The following is a 16950-nucleotide window of genomic DNA, read 5'->3' on the forward strand; positions in this document are numbered from 1 at the left end:
GATGGTCAAGCTCGCGGTTCAGGTTGATAAGGCCGGGGGCTTCTCCTCGCCCGAGCAATCTGGAGGCTTCGCCCCGTATGGTAAATCGCTGTCGCCCAACCTTGTAAATATCGTACATTCAGTATTTTAATAAAGCAATCACTATGGCAAATTATTTCTCTGGATTCCCTATGTTTAACCTGTCTGGTGAGGTGCTCGGTTGTGCGAGAAAAAGTTCGCTCTCTCGTTTTTTCCCATTGATAAAAGAATCCCAATCGGTATACATGCGGGCAGTCGCCACTGACTTACGTCCGACATGGTAGGCAGTGGTATTCGGTGTCGTAACGGGCTCCCGGGTACTAACCGAGTTTCGGGGCGCTCTGGGTAATCCCATCACTCGAGCTGCTCGAGTAGGCCGGAGCTCAGGCCCCCGGAGCGAGCTGTCGGTGCTCGGTCTGGCCTGTCATACCCGGGCGCCACCGAACCATAGGACCTCTAGGTTATGCCTCTGACCGCCCTTGTCTTCCGGTTCGGGTATTCGAGAGGTCTCGGGTCGAAAAAACAAGAGCAGTCTAAGGCAAGTACCGCACTAACAGAGCGCACCAGACAAAGAAATTCTACTTTTTCTCTATCAAGTCACAGGACAGCAATCACAAGCAGCTCGGCCGCGAGGGCTTCAATGCCCCGGTCTCTGGTCGGCCCCCAGGGTTCTTCGGGTGGTCCTACCGCCTAGGCTTGGGTGGTCGAGATCACCCGACCCTAGGAGCCTCGTATGCCCATGGGCGGTCGGGCGCTCCGTTGAAAGGATCAAGTTCCCGGGCCCCCGGGCTTGGAATCAACCCCTTCTGGGTCGGCTGGCCGGAAGGCCGACGGCTGCCCGGTGAGTGGTTATATTCAAACAAATCTGCTTTCAGTAACTTTATGTTCCCGAGTCATTCTCGGGGGCTCTCGCACTTTAATCTGCTCGGTGAGGTGGTCTCCTGGCCCGTGAACAAACCCTGCCGCGTGTCGGCCTTTTTCTAGAACGACAGAGCGGTTCGTAGAAAGGAGTACCGTGCGTGCGATAACGTTCGACCGAAGCCCTTCGTGGTGGTCGTGGTGGTCGGTCCGCTCTTAAGGACCCCGAGCGCTACCGGGTCCTCAGGTGCCCTGGGTAATCCTATCACTCGAGCTGCTCGAGTAGTCCGGAGCTCAGGCCTTGGGGGCAGGCTGTCAGTACTCGGTCCGGCCCTTTCTTGAGCCCGGGCACCACCGGACCGCGAGGACTCTTGGTCACATTCTCGCTCGCACGCGTCTCCCATCTACCGGCTGAGTGGTCGCAAGGTGAAAAGGTGTTCACAGGGCACGGCGTGTTCCGGACAGGGCTGTTCTATCTCCCGAGCAAGGAGTCTATGTCTTTGTTTCTTAAGCTAGGCAGTGCGGACTCACGAGAGCTTAAAAGCTGGCTGCGCCAACACACACCAGCGACTACAACTACTTCGTTTTTCGGGGATGGAAAGGTCGGGAGCGGCCCGACTGAGTACTCCTCGGGACTTCCAGACAGAGCGCCGGAAAGAAACCTCAAGCATACAAAAGAAATTGGAGTTTCGAGCCCAAGGAAAAGCTGCCATTATATTCGCAAGACCTGGACAAAGCTTTTTCTAAAGGTTCGCTCCTACATCTGCAACAAAAAAGATAAGGGCGCCGACGGCCTAGTCTGCGGCAGAGGCGTCGGCTGAGTCTTCTGAGTCGTCCCCGGGGGCTGGCGATGGTGGCACCTCCCGCCTGAAGCCGGCCGCCACCGCAGAGGCGGTACTGCTAACCGCTGCCCGGGCGGCCTCCTCCTCAGCCTCGACCACTCCCTCCCGCGCCGGCTCCAGCGGGAAGTTCGGGTCCCTGCTTCGATAGCAGGCCAAGACATGCTCGGCCACGGCATGAGCCAGGCCGCGTCCCTCCCGGGCGGCGAGCTCCTGGACTGCCCAAGGCAGGGTCTCAAGGCGCTCGCAGACTTGCTGCAGCTCCAGCACTTGCCGCGCGGGGCCGTCGCCCTTCGTATCGCCGACGAGCCGCCCAAGGCCGCCTTTCTCCATGGCCCGTCGCATCCGCCGGAGTATATCCTCCAGCATCTGCACCAGGTTAACCCGCGAGACGAAGGCCGCCTCGAGCTTCTCCTTGGCGACCCGCAGCTGTGCCTCAAGTCCCTGGTCCCCGGCCGGACCAGAAGAACCGCCAGCTGCGGCAGGGGCAGCATCCTGCTTCGCCTTGGCCACCACCTCGGACAGGGCTTGTTCACGGGCGGTCAGTTCCGCCTCGTGTTTCGCATTCTCTTCCGCCCTGGTAGCCGCGGCGGCCGCCGTGGCAGCTGCCTCGCCTTCCCGGCGACTCAGCTCGCCTTCCCGGCGACTCAGCTCACTCTCCCGCCGGGCCAGCGCCTCCTCCTGCTGGACCACCGAGTCCTCCCGGGCTCCAAGCGCTGGAGGTCGGCGCGCGTCTTCTCGACCGCGCCCTCTCGGCGGGCCAGCTCGGCCTGCCGCTCCTCTGCAAGCCGCTCCCGGGACGTGACCGCCGCCTCCCTCACCTGCGCCTGCCCCATCCTGGCAAGGGCATCGGCAGCCTGCCGCCTCGACGCCTCGGCCAGGCGGGCGGCGTCTTCAAGTTCCCGCGCGGCTCCCGCGCGGATGTCATCAAGGAGTTTTTGCTCCCGCACGGTTGCCGCACGGGCCGCCCGTATGATTATCACACCCCTCGGAAGTTGTATGGACACGCGTCCACTCATTTGCCCGTTGGGGTCTGCTTGATGTCTAGAAACCGCAGGGGCCACCTCCGGAAAGCTTGCCGCGTGGCATTCGGCCCGCCTTGACCTCGGTCGCGACGAAGGGCCCATTCGCAGTCTCTGTCCCATCGGCTGCCAAACGGGCCCGGGGGCTACTGTCGGTGTATTTAGAACCAGGGGTCCCTAAGTCCCGAGGCCAAACCGGCCGCCCACCACATATCACCACCCTGCAAGGTAAAAGCAGAGACTCGGGAGAGGGTGCTCGGGGCTGCACGTGGCAGCCCGCGAGGACTCGGTGCCCCGAAGGTCTCACTCAAGTACTCGGGAGAGGGTGCTCGGGGCTGCACGTGGCAGCCCGCGAGGACTCGGTGCCCCGAAGGTCTCACTCAAGTACTCGGGAGAGGGTGCTCGGGGCTGCACGTGGCAGCCCGCGAGGACTCGGTGCCCCGAAGGTCTCACTCAAGTACTCGGGAGAGGGTGCTCGGGGCTGCACGTGGCAGCCCGCGAGGACTCGGCGCCCCGAAGGTCTCACTCAAGTACTCGGGAGAGGGTGCTCGGGGCTGCGCGTGGCAGCCCCCGAGGACTCGGTGCCCCGAAGGTCCCTCTAAAGTGCTCGGGAGAGGGTGCTCGGGGCTGCACGTGGCAGCCCGCGAGGACTCGGTGCCCCGAAGGTCTCACTGAAGTACTCGGGAGAGGGTGCTCGGGGCTGCACGTGGCAGCCCCCGAGGACTCGGTGCCCCGAAGGTCCCCCCAAGATGCTCGGGAAATAGTGCTCGGGGCTGCACGTGGCAGCCCCCGGGGACTCGGTCCCCAGAAGGTTCGCGCAAGATCGTTCAAAGACTCAAAGGGCCCCGTCGCCAGAGTATCATCCAGTCAAGGGCCCGATGCCGCATTTAATAGGCGCGCGTGGCCTGGCATTCTGACATCCTGACATTCTCGGCTGCCCACGCCCCAGTGTCAGACCCGGCCATGCCCTGGCTGGGGGGCGTGGGTTCATTAAATGCACGGGTCCCGTCCCGTTTCCACTTGCGCACCTCGGGATAACGTTACCAGAATCGAAGCACTCGGCCTGCCACCCTGCCCTGGCAGGAGAACAAGACAGAGTGGACGCACCGGGCACCTCTGAGGCTGTCCGGTGGGCTTTTTTTTATGGCACCCCGAAGCTTCCGCAGCGGCTAGTGGTCGAATGCGCGCCGCCTTCCTCCACCGCCCCTGTCACTTCGCCAAAGTGAAATGATTAGACCTTTCTCCGTGGCACCTGGGCACTCGCGTCCCCTCTTTCCCATTCAGGATATGTCGAGGTCGGCGCATCTATAAAAGAAAAAGAAGGGGGGCACCAAGAAGGGGACGGAGAGACGAACAACGAAAAAGAGGAGGACAAGAGAAAAACAAGAGGTCAGTCGGAGAACAAGAAATCACCACCCCCGATCACAAGACAATCAAGAAACCAGCTAGCTAGAACATAAGAGCCTCCTGCTCTTTGTAAACAGCTCTCCCTCGAGAACCAGATATACCCTTGAAGGATCTCCTTCAAGGATAGATATAACACTCATACAGGAGTAGGGTGTTACGCCTCCGCGCGGCCCGAACCTGTCCAAAAACCCGGTGTCCCCGCAAGCCATCGCATTTTATTTCCTTTTCCGCTCATTTCCCGTGCAAGCTTTTCTAGGATCATCCCCCCGGCCGAATCTCTAAAAAGGGGTCTCTCGGGATCCCTGCGACAGGAGTTCACTCTCCGACAGCACTACAGAACCAAACACATAGATATGAGATTCCGTTTTTTGTGAGACCACAATGAGAAAGGAGACATTGACTTAGGATACATAGATACCCAATACCAGCTTGCCGACATCTTTTCCAAACCTCTAGATGCAACCAGATTTGCCTATCTGAGGGAAGAGCTTGGAGTGTATTATCCTTATAGTATTGTGTGAGGGAAAGTTGTCTTTGTACGTACTATATCTTACTTTTGTTGCATTTAGATTACATCTTATCTTGTAAGATAATTATAGTAGTTGAATTTTGACTTGTATGTGTTTAGCATTTTCAGTTGCTAGACTTAGATTCAGACTAAGTTGCGTAGTTGTGCGGAATAATTTTAAGCAAGCTAGCTTTCCTAAAGATAAACTTTGGACTCCTCTTGATGCTTTGACATGAAATATTTCAAGCAAGCTAGCTTTTCTAAAGATAAACTTTGGTAATTTTATGAATCATGTAGGCTAAGAAATGCTACATTCTTAATTACTATGTTCGTAATTGCTTTGACTTAGTCAATACTTGTGTTAAAGACTAGTTTGATGAATATCTTGCTATAAACTTCTTGGTTCAAGACAGTGAATTGGAGAACATTGCATTATATTTTATGTCTTTCACTATTGAAGAAACTAGCAAATGAGACACCACATTAGTGATGGTTGCTCAACACGCATCACTAATGTCCTATTAGTGACGGGTCCAATAAGGACGTGTCACTAATATGTCTTCTGATATGGACCAGATATAGACTCGTCACTAATGAGTGGTCATTAGTGACGGATCATAATATGATCCGTCACTGATAATCATAGTGACGGGTCATCCTAGGCCAATCATTAGTGACAAGTCAAGTTATGATCCGTCACTAATGATAAGGTCATCAGTGACGAGTTGTTCTAAGCCAGTCATTAGTAGCGGGTCACAACTTGACCCGTCACTAATGATCTATTCATCAGTGATGGATCATCCTATGCCAATCATTAGTGATAGGTCAACTTGTAATCCATCACTAATGACCAACTTCAGTCACTAATGATAGTATTCGCAAATATATTTTTTTATTTTATTTTTCTCTTATTTTTTTTCTCACCTTAGCAGCACTAGAATACAAAATTTGGTAAAATTAGTCATTAGTGATAGGTATGATAATGACGCGTTACTAATGACCTTTTACAAAGAAGGTTAGTAGGATAAAATATCTGGTTTCTATCATAACTACGTGATAGCAGATGTGATAAGGTAGCTACACGCGCGAGAAGAAGGTCGCATGTTTGATTCCCAAGGAACGCAAACTTGAAAATAATGTGAAAAAAGTGTGGCTTGTGAGGTATATGAGATAGGCCTGCATTGGGATGGCTCGGACAATAAAATATTTTTTTGACTTTTTTATGTCAAAAAATACGAAAATTATTCATCGGTCATTAGTGACGGGTCAAGATTACAACCTGTCACTTTAGTGACAGGTCAAGTTATGACCCGTCACTAATAATCTCAATAGTGATGGGTCATCACCAGTCACTAATGATCTATCATTAGTGATGCGATAAAAGTGACGGATACAGGACCTATCAGTAATGCATGTTATCATCCGTCACTAATGACTTTTTTTCACATAGTGTTTGTCAAATGTTTAGCTCATGATAGAACTTTAGGTGAACATGTGTTCCTTGTGTTGTAAAGACACTACTTGACTTGATCTAGTGCAAACTTGATAATTGAATACTCTTGAATAATCAAGTTTATAGCTTTTGCAAATACTTTGCGGTATACTTGTAAAAGCTCATTAGGTTTGCATGTTCATATATTACATGATGTTTTTGTCTTTGATGTTTGCATTGCTAAATGGGGAGAAAATATGCATTAAGCTTTTGGGGAGAACATATGCACTAAATCTCAAAGAATAACTTGTGTAATGAAAAATGTGTATTCATCAATGGAGAGTTTTTATTTTGGCTTGTCTTTACTTCTTTTTAGGCTTATGTAATTTTTTTCCCTATGTCAAGTGACATCTTTTGCTATTTCTTGAGTTTAGGTCACTTGAATAAACTTTTCTTGGTGAATATTTTCAATCCAAAACCTTTATGTTTCGAGAGTTGTCAATGCACTTATCAAGGGAGATTGAGAAACAAAATTGAAATATGTCTTTGTTTATGTGTGTTAAGTGATTGACAAAGTTGTTCTTTTAGTTTGTTGATTTGTAGGATTGCATAAGCATGTATATATGTTGCAATTATAATCATAAATAACCAAAGTTGCAAAGAAAATAGAGTTGACGGTTTTATCTCTGAGTCTAGGAAAATTGCGTACACCGAATAGTCCGGCGCTAGGCAATTTATACATGCTGGATGATCTGGCGCTCAGAAGGACTTCACGCCATAGCATTTCAACTCAGAAGCAAAAATTGAAGTGTACACCGTACAATCCAGTGATTGAGTGAAGTGAACACCAGAGCTTTTCTTTCAGAGAGGTTACAATCCGGTGCTCAAAGTGATGAACATCGGATACTTCACCGGAGCATTTCTTGCAAAAAGGTTGCAAGATGGCTGGTCTAGAGAAGATGTGCATGCCGGATTGCCTGACGATGAGATGATGTGCACGCCAGACTAATTTGTCCAGAGAGGTTGCAGATAGCTTGGTTGAGGACATAGCACACGTCAGATGGTCCGGCGCTCAGAGGTGTGAATACCGGATCATCCAGCGTACACTATTTTTTTGTGTTGTGCTTTCAATTTAGGATTTTAATTTTGGTTAATCTATAATGGTGTTGGAGATGCATGTTTGCTTATCCTATGTTATGCAGGTGATAGATGCAACTTGGCGACCGACGATGGGATGATCGGGGTGCTTGGTGCTGGACGATCGAGAAGGCCGAGAGGAGTTGAGGGTGATCCTAGCTATGCACGTGGAAGTTAAACAAAGTGTGTGAAGGTGGATGAAGACGGTGTGTTGATAAAGTCAAACGAATGGGATGTCGATGGAAGTGACAAGGTGGCCTGAGAGATCGTGAGCAGGAGAGACTTGCTGGCGGTTAAGATCGCCAGACTGAGTACACATGTCGACATCAGGATGCTTGCTTAAGGTTCAGCAAGTGACAATGAGTCACGATTTGAGAACCGTGCAAGGCGGTTTCGCTTTTTGGCCTCAAAACCATGGACGGATGGAGTTTATATGGCATCATCGCACATCTTTGCGTCGAGACGAAGCTAAATTGTGAAAAAGCCATGACCATTCGATGGACAGCGAGAAATGAACCAAAATACCCTGGTGGTAGGTAGTAGGCTATTGTAAGATAGGGGTATTTTGGGAACAAGAAAACTTAAGAGCTAAGTTACCTCTCTAGGCCTATAAATAAAGAAGTATGACTGTGTGGGATGTTTGCGCTAGCCACTTGAGTTTGTATGCTAGGGTTTTAGATGAAAGGAGAAAAAAAGCTTAGTCATTGTAATAGGTGAGAGCTTTTTTTAGAAAAATATCTTGTAATCTGCCGAAAAAGGGCTGATATTTTAAGAAATGAAATGTATGGTTCGTCCAATGCTTGTATTCATCACCTTCTAGTTTCCTTCTATTGACCCCTTCTGTTGCGAGTTTTTCTCTTTTTTGTTGTGATTTTTGTTTTTATTTAGGGATAAAATCTTATTTCTTGTTGAAGTTGTTTTTCTTGTCGTTAGAGGTGTAAAATTCACATACAAATGTATACAAGTGAGTCTTGAATTTTCTTGGCTCTAAATCATCAACTTGGAGAATCTCTTATTTTGGTGATATTTTTGTTGAATCAAATGTTTCTTCCTTTAAATTGCTATCTTGTATGGCGATGACCCATATAATGAGTATCAATGGAACCTAGGGTTCATATACATCCATAAGAGTTATATTCTTCTTTAAAAAATTTCATAGCAACTTATTTCTCTCTGGTTTTTGTTTTCGCTCTTAGTGTTGAGGTGCGTTGGGTGGCCAAAATAAGAGAAGAACATTAGTTTCGAAAGAAATTTATGAGTTGCATATTCACCCCTTGTAGTCGTCATTCTCGGTCATACAACATCACATAACCGTGGCAGTAATCATGACGACAAGTAGTCATAGTGCTTGGTCAGTCGCTGACTACGGTGCTAATCTAGTCCGACGGGTCAAGCTGGCCCCCCAATGTGATCGGCATTGAATGCCGATTATATCGTGGCAGAGACCATATAGTCGGTGGGCCCACTTGCCGCTGATCTTTCTGGGGCCTCCTCCCCCAAGACTCTAGGGGTCCTTAGCCTCCAAAGGTCAGCAACCTCCGTGGATCCGAAGCCCGAAGGCTTGGATCTCCACGGTGGCTCCGGAGCCCGAAGGCTTGGATCTCCATGGTGGCTCGATCCAGAGCATGGACCTTCGGAGGGATTCTAAACCTGATAACCTTCGAACTTAGTACAACGGAACCAAGTGTTTCAGAGATCTTTGATGACGACCTCAACAGTTGGGGATTCACTTCTCTTTCTGCTACTCCTTCCAACAAGAGATGAATTGAAGCTCTGCATCCAAATGCAACCTTACAGAAACGACAAGTCAAACGATCGAGGGGTGCGCTCAAACGAGCCCATCACCAGTTCACCACACTCATCAAGCCGCCGCCACTCTTGCCTCAGCAGCCACCAAAAGTGGCGCTAATCCAGGCTGATTCTAGAGCAGCACGCCGGCGGCACGCAACGCGCTAGCATTGATCCTATTTACATCAGAGTTCAGAATTAAGCACTACTACTTCGCGTCTTCACCTCCCATGGCTACGTGGATATGTCGAGATCTACATCCATCGACCTTTGCTTATTCAGGGGGTGCCGGCGCCGGCGCGTCCGCCGTCCCTCATCGCTTCAGCCTCAGCACCGGCGGCGTGGGCGGCGGCAGGCCGTGGGACTCCACGAGGATCGACCACAGCACGTGCACGTCCTCGCATTGGCACGACTTCACGTCGTCATACAGGATGTAGATCCCTCTCTCTGCACACAGCACAAAAGAGCTCGCTAAGATGAAAAACCGACACATGACACAGCAATTCAGAAATCGGAAGAAGAGATTGAGATGCACGAGCATATATATAACCGACATACTCTTGCGCTTCGCCGCGTTCGCGCGGCACCAGAGCTTTCTCAGCGGGGAGAGCAGGGACCGGAGCCGCCCCATTCTGAACCTCGGCCGTCTTCTACATCTCATATCTATAGCAGAGAGCGAGACCGCGCGTGTTGCGCGTGTGCAGAGCTGCTGGTGAGATGAGGCAGCTGGTGGCGTGGTGCGGTCAGTGCTCCTGCTCCGTGGTGTGTATATGAACCACCAGCCGATGAAGTAACCGGCAGAGTTCCGGCTTTGCTTTACACTTGGGTAAAGCCTCCCACACGATGGATGGCCTCGTTTCGTTTCAGCTTTGGTGCTCCCAGCTACACCAGACTCCCTTGCGCGGATCTTTACGGTGCCCCGTCCTTGTCGAGTACGATACGACCCTTCCCTCGCAAAATCGCCGCGCTAATATTTAAACTAGTACTGCTACTACATTTTGCCTAGGGATCTTTTTTTACCTTTTCTTATTTGCCTAATCAAGAAACTAAACAAGGCAACCGGCACCGGCAGTGCCATTATTCGTCGTAAGTTTCTTCTGTGCCTTGTTCACCAGTGGATTAAGCAAGATACATATCCCGGGGTTGAAGAAACAGACTCAGGCAAGGGCACTGAACGACCGAACGCTTGTGCCACAAGCTCCTCTTTTCTTGGATTTCTTGGAACGCATGCCTTGCACAGGGTAATTCTTACGGTGCACGGCATCGGTTTACCAGACGAGACAAGTGAGCTAGCGAGCAACAAACGACTCGAAAAGGAGAAGAAAAAAATGCATGGCTGATTCTTGCCTGGGGAGAGAGGATCAGAAGTCGACGCCTCGATCTAGCCTCACCATCTCCCCGTGGAAAAGGAGCTCGTTATCCTCGTGGGCTCTCCACTTTTTTCCGTTCATGCACCCCAATCCCATCGATCGTGTGGCTGCGGCCATGCACTTGTGGCTATTATGTCCAGTCTACCAGGGACGTCGCATCGTGAAAAAGCTTCGCTAAAGACGATTGTTTCTTGATTAAGCATGATTAACTGGGTGGGCCTTTCAGGATCCTTTTTATGTGATCCATGTGGCCGATAAAATATGTTAAATGCGTTTCATTTGCTATAGCATGATCAGTAGCTGAGCAATCGATCGGCAGCTCTGTACAAGGGAAATCTGACGTTGCACCTTCCTTTGGTTAGAAGCAGCTGCTGCTCAAAAGATGACCGTCGCTAACACCCGTGATGTGGATACGAATGAACTTGGCTAAAAGAAACTGACAAATGAAGGGATGCGTGCGTGACAGTACGAACACGACCATCGAGGCTTCTTCATGGATTCGCTAAATAAAGAAGCTTATCGAAGTGTTACACTTGTCTGACATTCACGTGTGTATGCACATCAGTCTACAATATCAATCCATGAAACAAACATAAAATTTAAGGGTACACGTACAGATAGATACAATGGGCATATCAACAGCAAAAACACATGAGATGATTCTTTGTAAGAATAATTTCTCAAGCCTATAAGTAAAAACTGGCACTACCACATAACACTAAATCACAGATGATTCGAAACCCTTTATCCATGGAAAAAATGGATAAAAAATGTACAATGCAGAATGAACAAATAGGGCCCGGCGTCCTTTTTTTTTTTTATCTTTGCACTCTCTTCCGGGAAAAAGAACAACGCTAGCTTCATCTGCATGCTAGCAATTCGGGCTGGGGTCAAGGGAAACCGCATGAAAATGTGTTCGGATTGAATTGGTCCATGCATATTGGGAACTTCCGTGATCCCAGAGGTCCGACCTCGCGAGTGCCTCCGCTGCCGGCGCTAAGGAGGAGGACATCGAGCTTCTGCCCACGACGCTCGGAAAGATCAAGGAAGGCGCCCGCGCAAGGCGCGAGGAGAAGGAGCGGGAGCGCGTCACCGACGCACGCCAGCGCCAGGCTTCGGGGAAGACGCCGGCGGCCCTGGGGAGTCTGGAGGCCAACACCACGGTGGCCAAGGTTATGGCTGGGATGGAGTACGAGCCCGGCAAGGGCCTCGGCAAGTACGCGCAGGGGATAATCGCGCCGCTGGAGATCACCTTGCGACCCAAGCACGCCGGCCTCGGCAGCGTCGAGGGGTTCAAGGAACCCAAGCCCATGCCAGCTAAGGAGGACCGACCGTCCTCGGCCCCTCCACCGGCATCTTACAGGTAGGTGGCGACCGGAAAAACTTTATCGGTAAATAAAATTTATCGAAGATTATCGGTAAACCTGATTTTTTAGAATATCATATTTATCGAACAAATTAAAAAATAAATAAAAGTCAGCATGATTTCTTAGAATTTAGTTGCAATCCATTTAACATCACAAATTACAAATAACAATAAAGAAATAAGATAATATCACAAACTTATAACACATTAGAAAGATTCATTACATCAATCATAACAATATCATCATTCGTGCAAAGGTGGTTGGAAACTAAATTGATCTCTCTGTGTCTGGTTTGAAACCTTTGCCAATCCACTGCTGTTTGTTTTTCCCTAGCTTCAGGATAGTGCTAACCTTTGCCCCTTTTTTTGCTTACCAATCAGGTGAAGCTTCATATTTAGTCGAGGCAAGATATCTAGAAATTCATCTCCATTCTCCAGTATGATAAAACTTTACAGTCACATAAAAGAAACAAGATGATGAGTTTGCAAGATGGCAAAATGATGCTATTGTTCCTTCAGCAGCAAGAGTTGGAGCAACAGAATACTGACTGACGAATTCTCCCATACACTGCTCGTATTGTATTGAGCTACAGACACAGTTGACCCCAAAAGTACTCCAACAGTACCACAAGCCACAATTTTAGCAATTGGCTTTGCAACACGCACACAATCACGGTTCTTATTTTCTTCTCGACTATGCCCAATAGAAACACATCTTGCGTGAGGTGTTCCCGAAGACCAGCAACAGCAAGCCCCTACAGACCCAGGAGCAAGACAGATCGGCAGCCAACGGAGCCAGAAAGACCACAATGACTACTACATTGGCCGATAATCAAATTAAAGTAATGATCCGTAGGGCTAAATAAGAAATCTGACAAGACTGGCATTCGAGAGAATGGTTCACTGGCAAGACATACGGACACATCTTGCCAATCTGGGATTTGACTGTGGACGTACACCCACATTTAAGACCTCTAATGTAGGTCTAATAAAAGATCCGACTGTAAAAAATAAAAAAATCCAATAAAAATTACAGAAAGACAACATACATTATGAAGGGGCCAGCAGCAGTTGAGATGTTCACCTATACAACTTACCCGACGTGTCGGACTGTTGGAGGCTGCGGGTCGTCGGGCGTGCGGAGGCGGCAGGCGCGTCGGGTGGCAGCTGGATAGGGTTTGGGATGGGCTGTGCTGTGCTGCACTGTGCAAAATTTGGTTTTGGATCGGGCCGCGCCGACGCGGAACGGCGGGACGCGGGACGGGGCCAAATTGAAATTTGGCCGATTTTTTTTTCCCGGTTGGGTTTTTCACCGCGGTCCTCGGTAAACATGGTAAACCGGGTTACCGCCGATAAGGACTGGCAGCGGCAGCGGTGCTCAAGAACGATAGCGCTAGGAAAGCTCCGATCTTGACAAAGAATGAGTTGCTGGCCATGCGCGCAGAGCAGGAGCAGGAGCAGGAACAGGGGGCAGCCCACTGCACGGTTCTCCAGGAGTTGATCAACATGCAATGCGAGGAAGACAGTCGAGCGTGCTGACGAACTTAGAGGGGCTCAACGATGAGCAGGAGATGGAGGCGAACTATGTGCCGATGCTGGAGCTGCAGTACAACGTCCAGCTGCTTGCTGATGAGGCGAAGGCCGACATTACGAGGTTGGACGGGCAAGTATTGTGGGAGAAGGAGAAGGTGGCTAGCTTGGTGCAGGAGAAGGAAAAATTGTCGAAGCAGGATGCATCGCGAAAATGCTAGCTGCAGGTGCTGGAGACGATTGCAGGCGCATTAGAGCAGGTCCGGGTGGATGATGCAGCCGGCGTGCTCAATCTGGATGGATTGCTTCAGACATTCCAGGACTTGACGCTGTGCTTCATGGAGGAGTTCAAGATGTGCGGCATTGCATGGATTGCTTGCCGATTCGCGCATCTGCTGCTAATCCGGGCCTTCCAAGGGTGGCAACCACTTCAGGATCCATCGTTTGGACTGGAGGTCATGTCATCATGGAAGGATTTGCTGGAGGAAGACCAGCCATATGACTTCTCGCATGGTGCTGCATCAATGGTGCCACATGGACAACTTGTTAGCGCGGTCATCCTACCGGCTGGAGGAAGACCAACCAATTCATGGGAGGCCAAGGATCCGGAACCAATGCTCAGCGTTCTTAAATCATGCGAACCGTTGCTGTCTCCTATTGTCCCTCGATCGATACTGTCCTTAAATCGAGCATGTGGTCATACCAAAGCTCTTAGCTGCAGTGGATTCTTGGAACCCACGCATGGAGAAGCTGCCTCTCCATGTATGGGTACACCCATGGTTGCAGATGCTAGAGCAAAGTAGCATAGAGACCTTGTGCCGTTCCATTCGGTACAAGCTGAGTGGTGCCCTCCAGGTTTGGCAAGTACACGATTCCATCAGCTTACGCTCTGTTGTCTCCATAGAAAATGTGTTCGATTCGGCAATTTCCGAAACTGAAGATGACACCGCAAGAGTTTCGTATCAACCAAGCAGACCAGAAACTCGTTCAGTTCAATCGGGTGATGATTTGGGCTTCTAAAATCTCGGTGCACCATATGGTCCATATGTTGGAAGTTCATTTCTTCAGCAAGTGGCATCAGGTCCTTTATCATTGGTTGTGTTCACCAAATCCTGATTTCAACGAGATCATTAACTGGTATAAGGGTTGTAAGGGCCTTTTTCCACCAGAGTTGCTTGCCAATGAGCGCATAGGACTGTATCCAGGCATTCGCAATGGACAAGGGTTTGTTGTTTATGCCTAGAGTTGGCAAGTTCTACAGTGCATGCCAGTGTATGAATTCGGCACTGCAAATATTTTACATAGACTCTGTGAAACGAGTGGACTATGCACAACTTCAAAAGGAAACTGAGAGATGGACTGCAATATCTCTTAAGCAACTGATTAAAATGAATCTGATGGGGAGGACACGCTAGATCACGTAATTTAGAGTTTCATAATATTTTTCCTTTTTTTGCCCTGTTGTCTTCAGAGAACATATTAATAAGATGTATACACCAACTGGCAGCGTGGCTTTGTGGCCGAACATTTGTTTTGTCAGGTCACATGAGATGTGGTAGTTGACACTACGGTGCTGGTGATATAATCCTCCCCCCAGAACCTTAGGCGATATGACATTTTCATATATAAATAAATATTTTCACGCCAACATGAAATCAATCTACCACATCATATTATTATTTATTACCACCAAGGCACTAACCTTTTCTAAAAAGACTGCAACAATTGTATTTTTAGAGCATCACTATCACTAATTTGTGTGTTTTATGGCTAAAGCTCCTACTTGGATAGGCAATTTTTGTTACTTGAATTATATTTAACAAGCCTTGAATGTTATGCTCGACAAAAAAGGATTATAATAATTTGTTACTCACGCACCTTGACACCTGGATGACATGTGGGCCTTCCAAACTAGATGCATGGCACAACCATATTTGCGCTCTACTAGAATAATTGGTATCACACCCCTTCTGTATCTGTATTGACCATAATGCTCGGTCATGTTGTAGAACTAGTTCCTGTTCTTAAAAAAAAATGAAATTGTTCAAGTGGGGCTTGTAAGTGGCAAAGAGTACACAATGATCCAGGCAATTCAGAAAATAAGGTATTGACAATGTTCAAATATCGAAGGTGTTTCAGCTCACCAACAGATTCAAGCAATTTGCTGCTGTTGTAAACTGACAAATATAGTACACACATCTTCAAATTCCACTGTATCTGAGAGATGAAATACATCACTTGAATCATCCATTAGTGTGCCAATATATCGATAACAGTGCGTGAATAATGTAGCTTGTGGATACTTTGCTCATGTTGTTTCATACTCTCAACATCAACATATGGATGTTGAATAGTGCATGGTATCTATGTCACCTTATCATCATCTAATCTGAAGCAGTCTTCTCTAGAGAGTGACTTCGCCAAATCACGAGGGAGATCCAGCATAACATTACCGTGCATGAGAATATCTTCCAATAATCAGTTGAAAAATATATCTAAATCTGCCTTTTCCATTATTACAAAAATTGTTGAAAAAATAATTCAGAGACTATCTAATCTATAACATATATTATGGAGCCCAGATTTCGAAAGCTCTCAAGATCTAGGTACTGTAGCTACTGTAGTCATAGGCCCCACATATGTGTATGTATAGATATACAGATACACATACATATATATACATATATATACGTATATATATATGTATATTTACACATATAATATAATTTTATTTTCGGGAAATTCCAAAAAATATCCAAAGGAATATTAGTTATATTGATAAATCGACTGAAATAATCTAAAATACAAAGAAAAATATATGAAACAAATTTTGTTAGTTTTGTATTACTGTTGTCTACATGCTAAAATTATATGCATGCATAAAAGTAATATTGTTTTCCTCATAATTAAATGAATGTGTTGAATATTGATAAATTCATAAATAAATATTGAGATATCCTAAATTGGTGAATCTAATTTTTTTAATATTCCTTTATCATATTATATGAAAAAAATAGACGTGATGTAGACGCGCCAATCAAACTAGTTAAAGTAACACTTTCCGGTATCTCCCGTTATCTTATCGTGGTTGCATATGGCCTTTGGGAAATAAGATACAATACATAAAGCACATCCGCAAATGTGGACCTAATAACTCCACAGCAAAGCTCTCATGGGTTCGCATAAGTCGCTAATCCTTAGCGCATATTTTCCATGCAGCGATATATTTTTTCTTGCTCGACTTAAAACCCAAAACTTTTGTTGCCAAAGGAAATTGTCTAAGCCTTTTAGCAATCTCTGCAGCCTCTTCTAACTTTACGCGGAACCACCGATCTTCGACTTTTGTTACAGAGAAGGCATGATGTTTGACATAGCAAGTGACACAATCCAAGTACCAAGCAATCAATAAATAATCATAATGATATATAGAGTACGAGGAAGAAGCAATTTTTGTGCTTTTTGCGCTGATTTTTTTAATAATATTATTTTCTTAAAAAATTGCAAATAATAGATAAATTCATAAAATTACAATCTGTCGGCACACAGAGCACCGACAAGAAACCTATCGGTACTCCAAATGCCGAAAGCTGACAGCCGACGTGGCACTGGGCACGAGGGCCTGTCAGCACACGGAATACGGATAAAAGGCATGTCGACATTCCACGTACCGACAGG

General features: G+C 47.7%; 1 protein-coding gene and 1 pseudogene across 1 annotated transcript; one reads left to right on the forward strand and one right to left on the reverse strand.

The window, feature by feature from the left end:
- Nucleotides 1-8908: 8908 nt before the first annotated feature.
- LOC133889886 (uncharacterized) lies at nucleotides 8909-9749 on the reverse strand. The gene is made up of 2 exons (XM_062330335.1): nucleotides 9568-9749; nucleotides 8909-9456 (listed from the first exon to the last, which is right to left on the reverse strand). The coding sequence occupies exons 1-2, from the start codon at nucleotides 9668-9670 to the stop codon at nucleotides 9323-9325; spliced, it is 237 nt and encodes a 78-aa protein (XP_062186319.1). The 5' UTR covers nucleotides 9671-9749; the 3' UTR covers nucleotides 8909-9322.
- On the forward strand, nucleotides 9727-14690 carry LOC133885263 (septin and tuftelin-interacting protein 1 homolog 1-like; annotated as a pseudogene).
- The last annotated feature ends 2260 nt before the right edge of the window (nucleotides 14691-16950 follow it).

Source organism: Phragmites australis, chromosome 1 (genome assembly GCF_958298935.1).
Source record: "Phragmites australis chromosome 1, lpPhrAust1.1, whole genome shotgun sequence".
Lineage (NCBI taxonomy): Eukaryota > Viridiplantae > Streptophyta > Magnoliopsida > Poales > Poaceae > Phragmites > Phragmites australis.

Coding starts and splice junctions, on each gene's coding strand:
- LOC133889886 (XM_062330335.1), bottom strand. CDS start 9,670: ATGAGATGTAGAAGACGGCCGAGGTTCAGAATGGGGCGGCTCCGGTCC. Junction 9,457..9,567: donor GAACGCGGCGAAGCGCAAGA/GTATGTCGGTTA, acceptor TGCTGTGTGCAG/AGAGAGGGATCTACATCCTG.